This window comes from Wasmannia auropunctata, unplaced genomic scaffold, assembly GCF_000956235.1.
Source record: "Wasmannia auropunctata unplaced genomic scaffold, wasmannia.A_1.0 LD336074.1, whole genome shotgun sequence".
Taxonomy (NCBI): domain Eukaryota; kingdom Metazoa; phylum Arthropoda; class Insecta; order Hymenoptera; family Formicidae; genus Wasmannia; species Wasmannia auropunctata.
In genome coordinates, this window is record NW_012026816.1 from 1,864,605 (window position 1) to 1,872,833 (window position 8,229).

General features: G+C 36.2%; 2 protein-coding genes across 7 annotated transcripts in view; one reads left to right on the plus strand and one right to left on the minus strand.

Annotated features, from left to right (window-relative positions):
- LOC105449615 (dnaJ homolog subfamily C member 17) lies at positions 1-2,694 on the plus strand. Its single transcript, XM_011688905.1, has 8 exons — positions 1-635; positions 746-843; positions 991-1,119; positions 1,238-1,399; positions 1,737-1,955; positions 2,030-2,110; positions 2,208-2,399; positions 2,498-2,694. Exons 2-8 carry the CDS (start codon positions 775-777, stop codon positions 2,612-2,614), a joined length of 969 nt encoding a protein of 322 aa, XP_011687207.1. The 5' UTR covers positions 1-635; positions 746-774; the 3' UTR covers positions 2,615-2,694.
- A 955-nt stretch (positions 2,695-3,649) lies between these two features.
- LOC105449616 (D-tyrosyl-tRNA(Tyr) deacylase 1) overlaps positions 3,650-8,229 on the minus strand; it is a 5,031-nt gene continuing 451 nt past the window's right edge. Inside the window, exons 2-11 of one of the 6 annotated variants that reach the window (XM_011688906.1) lie at positions 7,897-8,131; positions 6,351-6,471; positions 6,175-6,272; positions 5,944-6,108; positions 5,716-5,861; positions 5,341-5,575; positions 4,942-5,254; positions 4,542-4,849; positions 3,948-4,411; positions 3,650-3,869 (exon numbers count right to left, since the gene is read on the minus strand). In XM_011688906.1, the coding sequence (XP_011687208.1) occupies positions 3,704-3,869; positions 3,948-4,411; positions 4,542-4,849; positions 4,942-5,254; positions 5,341-5,575; positions 5,716-5,861; positions 5,944-6,108; positions 6,175-6,272; positions 6,351-6,417 (1,962 nt within the window). In that variant the 5' untranslated portion in view covers positions 6,418-6,471; positions 7,897-8,131 and the 3' untranslated portion in view covers positions 3,650-3,703. Of the gene's footprint in view, positions 3,870-3,947; positions 4,412-4,541; positions 4,850-4,941; positions 5,255-5,340; positions 5,576-5,715; positions 5,862-5,943; positions 6,109-6,174; positions 6,273-6,350; positions 6,472-6,934; positions 7,650-7,896; positions 8,132-8,229 lie in introns of those variants that run through there. The other 5 variants (XM_011688907.1, XM_011688910.1, XM_011688909.1 and 2 more) reach the window with 5 other exon arrangements.

The window sequence follows — 8,229 nt, forward strand, 5'->3', positions numbered from 1 at the left end:
ATATGTAAGAGCCGAAGATATTGCTGATAACACACGTCACGCATGTATTTACGCAAGCGCAAGTCACGTGTAAACGCATACGGTTAGGTTAAAGTGGGGTTAACCTAATAAGAGTGTGTTTACGTGCTAAGTGAATGGGAAAAAGTTGGGATAATCTTTAAGTATCTCATCAAAAAGATTGGAAGGATTATAAAGATTGTTTAATTATCTCTTTAAAAAAAAACCTACTGGAGATTGATCATCATAATTAATTAAGCTATCAGAAGAAAGGCAGCATAACCTCGAAGAGAGTGTAAACAGTTGAGAAACTAAACTATTGTCAGCGCCTTTCTCAAGGCTGTTCAATATTTGATTTTCCACTAAATACAATATACAAATATTTGTATCGTGCGCATTGTGGAATGTGGCATTGTCAAGGGCGAGAGCAGTCAACAGATTGAAGCGAGCAAGCGTTAGAACTGAGAGGCAGACGTGCCGTCGTGTCTCCTCTCCTGACTTATTGTTAGTAAAGCGAAGACGACGAAATAGACAAGTGTTTTTATTCTCGCACTTCCCAGGAAATCTGCCAAGCCTTCTCTTCGACTTATCATATCTCAGAGGACTCTGTTCGCCTTCTTCCAGGCATCTTTCCTCAGGTATCTTCTTGGTTCCCGCCGACCTTCCAACGGTCTTACGCTATATACATACATCATAAATATTTTTATTACTTGTACATACATAGTACATACAAATAAAATTTTTTTAGAAGAGAATTAAAAAAAGTATATAATAATAATGGATCCAAATACGCAAATTGATCTATATGGACTACTTGGTGTGGAGCCAACGGCGTCTATGCAAGAGGTTTGTACCTGCAGTTTGTTTCTTAGAAATTCGCATAAAACGGTTATTTGCGTAAAAACATTTACACTTATTTTTATAGCGGAGTAAAATATTTTATGCAATGAGGAAGTATCGTGAGAAAACGCTTGATATTATTCGTTTTTTCAGATAAAAAAGGCGTACCGCAAAAAAGCATTAAGTTGTCATCCCGACAAAAACCCAGATAATCCAAGAGCCGCGGAATTATTCTTAGAATTATCAAAAGTATTGGAAACATTAACAGACGCAAATGCCAGAGTAAGTATATCGGCATCTCTTTAGAATTCATTAACATCGTCATTATCATTTCTTTTTCTTAGACTTCTAGAAAGTCTCGTAGCTGGTCTAATTTTTTTTAAATGTGTTGTGAAACAAGACGGCGTACGATAAGGCCATCGCTGCCAGGAAGGAGGCGAAGGAACGTGTTCGGCAGTTTGACGCCAAAAGGAAAAAATTTAAAGATGAATTGGAGGCACGTGAGGAGGCATACAAGAGGTCATTTGATCCTGTGAGCAAATCCGACGAAGAACGAAGAAAGGTACATCAGCTTAATTTTGCTAAAATAAAATTTTAATTTTACATAAAAATGAAAGGAGCTCATAGGAATAAAAATTCAAATTATGAACAATAAGAGGGCTAACAAGTTTATTCAAACATATAGACTTTTTGATTGTGTGTTAAAAATGCATTGAAGATGAAGGCTAATTTAAGGTTTGAAACGTTTGAATTTATTTAAGCAGATTGTTGAGTAAGCACATTAATTTATGACGTCTATGTACATTTAGCTTGGTTCATTAGCCCTCTTATTGTTTGGAATTTGCTAAAATAGCTTTTTAGATTGTTAGTTCAGACATATAAAGTACGTAATTATTCAGGCAGAAGTAAAAAGACTCCAAGAATGGTATAAACAAATAGAAGAAGAGATGCTCTTTACACGGGAACTTTTTTTAAAAAATTTGAAACATGGCTCAACATCGAAGAATTCAACGTCTAACGTGGGAGATTTTAGAATCAAAATTAGATGGAAGGTACAAGATGATGATCCAACAAATGGTGGATATGATTACGACAATTTACATAAAATGTTTTCTAAGGTAATATATCATAATTTAATTTTGAATTTTCATTTTACACATCGGATATTTCTAATTATTACTTTTTTTCACAGTATGGAAACATAGCAGGTCTTGTTATATCATCAAAAAAGAAAGGTAGCGCCTTGATTGAATTTGGAAATAAGGATGCAGCAGTAAGTTCGCAAAATACTTGATAGTGGAACGATCAAATTATATGTATGCATAATCTAAATTCGAGACAAAAATTCTTTAATAAAATGTTCGTTTCAGGAAACGGCGCTCTTAACAGAAATTGGTTTAGCGAAAAACCCATTAACGCTACGTGGCCTATGGGAGCAGAAACGTTCAGCTGCAAATTCTAACGTTGAACAACCTAGGTTTCCTACATTTCCTGCAACCACGCGTGCGAACAGCACGCCATGTGCGTCGCATGTTAGTTTTCCTGACGCGCCTGATATATTCGTATGTAGTATTTGCATTTCATAATAAGACTCGCAATCAATTTATCTCGCGCTACTGTTGCCACAATATTTTTTTTGTAACATTTTCACGTTATGTAGACGCAGCAGACAAGGATGTCGGACGCAGAGCTTGAAAGTACCGTATTGGCGAGCTTAAGGAGAGCAGAGGAGCGCAAACGGCTCATAGAGGAACTGAAGGCACAGGAAGAAACTTAATCCCGGTATTGAGAGAATCTATAACTATTTGTGTATTTACTTTTTTCATAAGAGAAATATATTTATATAATAACAAAATATCTATTCTCAATGTTTAACTTTACTCAGCTCATTCGATGTCAAACGCAATACTGTTGAAATGGCATTTAACATGTGCCGTTTACTCGTCGTTAAGTAATCTAAACGTGATGGTTTTGTGTGATACTGTAGCAGCCTAGAAATAATTGATCTATCAGCACAGCAATTTTATTTATACAAGTAAAAAATATTCATTTTTCTCGCACAGTTGACGATACCTTGCAATTTATTTACGAACATCAATAAATGCAAATAATAATAAAGATACGATAATAAATTTTATGCAGTTTAGTCAAGTCAAATGTTACCTGTTTGTTTTCAAAAGATTAGATCGTTTATTAATCGATTATTTGGCACAAAATTTTTCCTATTTTTTAATAAATCCAGACTGTATTGTTGCGGACACTTTTTGAGTGATTTAATCATCTACACATTAGGCATTGATTGGTGAACTAAAACCTCTATTAAAATTTTTCGCAAATTTAAAATATGAAAAATTCTTTAAAATATTATATGAGAATTTTTTACTAAGTATATTAAAAAATTTGAATAAATGTAATAAGACATACGAATATATTTACTGTAATAATTAAAATACACAAATTCTTACTCGCGTATACTACAATTCTGAAAAATAAGAGCTACTCTAGAGCAATTGAAAAAACAATTGCACAATCGCAAAACACAGTGCAAAGTAATTATGATGTTTAGAGGTACATGCGGCAAATTAATCAACAGTGACCAAATTTATAATGTTATTGTAACAAGACAAGCTGTTATTATAATTTTCTTTATAATAATGATTGGCCTTGATATCGGCCGCAGAGCGTGAAAGTATATTGCTTTTCTTAATGAGAGACATGGCACATTTGGAGAAGTTGTACCAAATAGGAGCAGAGAAGACACAGGAAGATCAGGAAGGAATTTAAAGGTATTGAGAGAATCTATAACCATTTGTTTATTTTTTTTCTATATGAGAAATATATTCATATAATAAAAAAATATCTATTCTCAATGTTTAACTTTACTCAGCTCATCGGGTGTAAAACGCAATACTGTTGAAATGGCATTTAACATATGTCGTTTGCTCGACGCGTCGTTCGTCGTTAAGTAATTTATAAATACGTTTTTCAGGTATTCCAGATTAGCACCTTCCCTCGATTTGCACGCTTCCAGCCTGTAATACAAATCATTTTTATCAGTTCCGTATGTAAATATATTTTATTAATTATTTATAGCGACGTGTTACGAGTACCTAGTGATATGCGCCTTCAACCGTTTTATCTCCTCCTGTTGCTGTTCTTTCATATGGAGCATTTCTCTCTGTTGCTCTCGCAACGTCGCTTCCAATTCCAGAACCTTTTTCCTTGACGATGACACCTGCACTTCTTTCCTGGCCAATTCCTGAGTGTAATGCAGTATCGGGGGGCTATCGCTCGTCAATAATCCCGTTACCAAATCGGTAACCGGCTCGATGGTATTCTCGTATCTCTTCAAGTGTGTCTTGCTTTCCATCGTAACAGCGGTCTCCTTGTTAGGTAATAATGCGCGAAATGATGTCTTTAAGGTCAATATCTCTTTGTCCTTTTCCTCCACGAGTGCCATGGACCTCTCTCTTTGCCGCAGTAATTGTTGCTCCAGTACGGATATTCTGTTACGATACTCGTTATCTTTTTGGTGCAACGTGTGCTCCAGCTTCGAGTGTTCTTCCTGAAACATCTAAGGATACAACTTGATTTATTAATTCTTTTAATTAAAAGGACTAAATTCATGGAAACTTTCATCGAAAATCAAAAAGATTTGAAAATTCCTCATCGCTGTTGAAATAAATTATTATCGAGATAATCACCTTTTGTTGATGCTCCAATTGCTCCTGCAAAGTTCTCTCTTTATTCAACATTTCGTTGTTGATCATACGTATCCTTTCCTCCAAATTACTGTTGTGAACCTTAAGAAGATTCAATTGGGTCTTGTCGTGATCCTTATCATGCATCAAAGATAGACCGTGCCTCTGTTGTTGAGTGCTACGAAGCGCGTTAGACATGTTATATTTGCACATCGTTTGATGCTTGTAGTCTTCAAATTCTTGTAGAAGCGTGTCGTATTTCTCCTTATAATCAGGATGCTCATCTTGCAAATCCAAACTATTCAATAATGCTGCACATAAAGCGCAAATATATGTTTAAGTTATTTATTCAAATTTTCATCCTCATCATTTCATGTTTAGTCAAATGTTCAGCATCACTTACATTTCACATAGGCTGAATCTTTCTTTTTGTTGTCGAGATCCAGCAAGCGAGTATACAAAGACTTTATCTTGGAAATAATTTCCTCCGGGTGGTTACTCGAGGCAACGACCTCGCTGTGCTCGGTGTCCTGTAAAGCAGCTAATTGGTCCTTCAACTTCTGAATGGCTAATTGGTCCTGTTGCCTCAGCCTGTCGTAGCCTCCAACGATCTCGGAGAGTTCGGCTAAGCGAGCCTCCAAGCTAGCCACTCTCGTCTCGTGTATGACGACCGATCCTCTCGCTTGCTGCTCTGCCGCGGCGGCCCTTTTTTGCTCCTACATCAAAACGTATTGCTTAATTTATGTTACACCCGACAATTTCAGTTTTCATATGTAACGTGCTTTAATAAGGCGAATTTTACCTCACGAATCGCATTCAAGTGTTGCTTCTTCATCATGGCCATCTCGGCTTGTAGGGAGAGAAGGACCGGCGGTGTCTCCTTCGCCGCTTCTTCGGCCTGTTTGAGCTTGGTCTTCGTAATTTCTAGCTCGGCTTCGAGAATCTTGCATTGCGTCTTATTCGCGAGATGCGTCTTCAATTGCCCTTCCAGCTGTTCCTTGCTACGTTGCTCGTCGTACAGTAACTTCTGCAGTTCTCTGCAAGAATATCGTCCATGGATACACTTCATAAAATCTTATCGTGAAAATATCGCAAACTTTTATGTTTGCATCATATAGACAAGTCTCGCGAATAGTGTAATTTTATATGTATAATTATAGAAGCTCAAAGCAATTACTTTATCCTTTTGATAAGGTCGGCGTGTTCCTTCTCTCTCTCGTGCCGTTCCATGATTAATTTGCACTTTATATGCTCGATTTCGGAATGATTGACATTTTGAGCCTTCCTCAGTCTGTCTTTCAGATCTTTAATTACTTTCTCACACTGCAAACATTAACGCTCAATTGAGCAACGATCCAATTGAACAATCATCCTGATAAAAGGAAGATCAAACGTCTCATCTTACTTCGTCACGTTCGCTTCTCAATTGCTTCTTGTCCACTTGGAAGTTTGCTTCCATTTTTGACTTCTCTGCCGATAGAGTGGCCAGCTGATTCATTAACACACCCAACTGATTTTTTAATTGTTCTATAGTTTCTGTATCCTCAGGATCTGTCTGACTCTCGCGTGTCTAAAATTAGGAAATAAGAATATTGTGATAATGTAATTGATCTTATGAGAAAAAAAATTATTATACCTGTCGTTGATTAACGGACGTGTCATTTTTAGGAATGGATAATTCGCCTTTTGGTTTTTCTACTCTTGTGTCTCGTACACCAGTCTCTACAATCTTATCTGAAATAAATTTATTTTGTAAAACAATATAGTTGAATAATTCTTTTAATATATTCATGTATTGAAATAAGTATGTACCTTGATCTTGTCCTCCTGATTTGCTACTCTCATTTTGTATAACTCTCTTCTCTTCAGAAGTTGCCATTATTAATTGTTAAATGCAAATTATTGTTGAATTTTACAATTCACTAGTCAGCGTCTGAAACAAATTGTAGAACTCGGTTTTATATGAGATATTCTAATTTATTTTAGTTTAGTCGCTAATAAATGTATCCATAACGAGACACAATGTATTAAAAATAATTTATGTGCATGTAGATGTTCTAATAAAAACTGAAAAAATATTTGAATAAATTGTTGGCATATGGATACTTTAAATTATACTTATGAAGTTGTTTAATTTTTATATTATGTATATAATATCAATGTTAAGGTGTCTATGTACATGTCTAAGGTATTTTTATGTACATGTAGATGCTCTAATAAAAACTAAAAAAATATTTGAGTAAATTGTTGACACATGGATACAGAAATTATGCTTGTGAAGATATTTAATTTTTATATTACGTATATAATATCAATCTTAAGGTATCTAATTTAAATTTTGAAGCAAAAATTGACTTAAAATAATGATTAGGTTAAATAAACAGATATATACTATATATTACATTCGGCATGAATTTATTGAACGGTCTGTCTTATAACACATAAACAGATGCTTGATTCACTCTTTCTTATTCTCTACACTTCCAGTATTATCATTACAAGTGGACTTGGCTGGGGATTCTATTTCCAGTGTTACCGGCCCGCTGTTCTGTATGCAAACTTCCATCATTGCACCAAATTTACCATCTGCATAAATTTGTCAAATATAAAGATTTCGAGACTCCTCGGCGAAGTCGCTTCATTGTCGCGTATCCGAGCAAAGTGTAAGAGAATGGATCGTACATCTTGTATTAGATCTGTTACATTACCTTTGACCAATTCTGGGACATAGTCTTTACGAAGCTCGGCGAGAAAATTCATGTAAAAGGGTTCCGACTCTTGGGCGGGCATCGCTCTATGAAAGTCTAACTTATTCCCTTTCAACACATGGTACAACGTAAACTGACTAATGCACAATATCTCGTACTTGTTATCCGCCACGCTGGCGCCCCACTTTTTGCCCTTGTCATCGTCAAAAATTTTGGTATTCAGTATCTTTCTTACGCTACGACACAGAGAGATTAACGTTCAACTGCACGCACGAGATGCAACGTAATAATCATTAGATGTTATCTCATTACATGTATTTCATATCCGCCGCTCCGTCGTCTCTCTTTATACCGACTAACACACACAGTCCATTCCCAATGCTACTAATAACTTCGCCGTCAACTGAAAAATTATACCTGGGTCTTAACTGCCGTACATGAGATAGCTCATATATAATTCGAGTTACAATTCTTATCAATCCGTATCACATAAATTGCAAGTATTGACACTACAATAAATGGTAACGTTATAAATTTCATTAACGTTATAAATTTCTTTTTATCGCGCGGGGGATACAAATTTATGCAGATTCATATGTAAACATATTTGCAGGAAGTCCTGCATCCAATTTGCAAGTACAGTGCTTTACCTGAAACCGAAGCCTTCGACACTCGCTGTATTATAGCCTTCATGTCGGAAACCTGCTTGATCTCCACGCGAGACACTGGCTGCAGTCCCACACACGTTACGTCCGCGCTGATAAGTATCTCCTTTCCTCCCGGGGCTCGGATCACGATCGCAACTTATAGCGACGCACAGTACGTACGCGCTCTCTCACGAGGCCAGAGGTTCTCAAAACGCGATGTTGCGTGGCACCGAAGAGTCTAGAAATAATCGGATCCATCAGCAAATGTCTCGTTTTTCTCGCACAGCTGACGATACCTTGCAATTTATTTACGAACATCAACAAATGCAAATAATA

Coding starts and splice junctions, on each gene's coding strand:
- LOC105449615 (XM_011688905.1), top strand. CDS start 775: ATGGATCCAAATACGCAAATTGATCTATATGGACTACTTGGTGTGGAG. Junction 1,120..1,237: donor TAACAGACGCAAATGCCAGA/GTAAGTATATCG, acceptor TTGTGAAACAAG/ACGGCGTACGATAAGGCCAT. Junction 1,400..1,736: donor CCGACGAAGAACGAAGAAAG/GTACATCAGCTT, acceptor GTAATTATTCAG/GCAGAAGTAAAAAGACTCCA.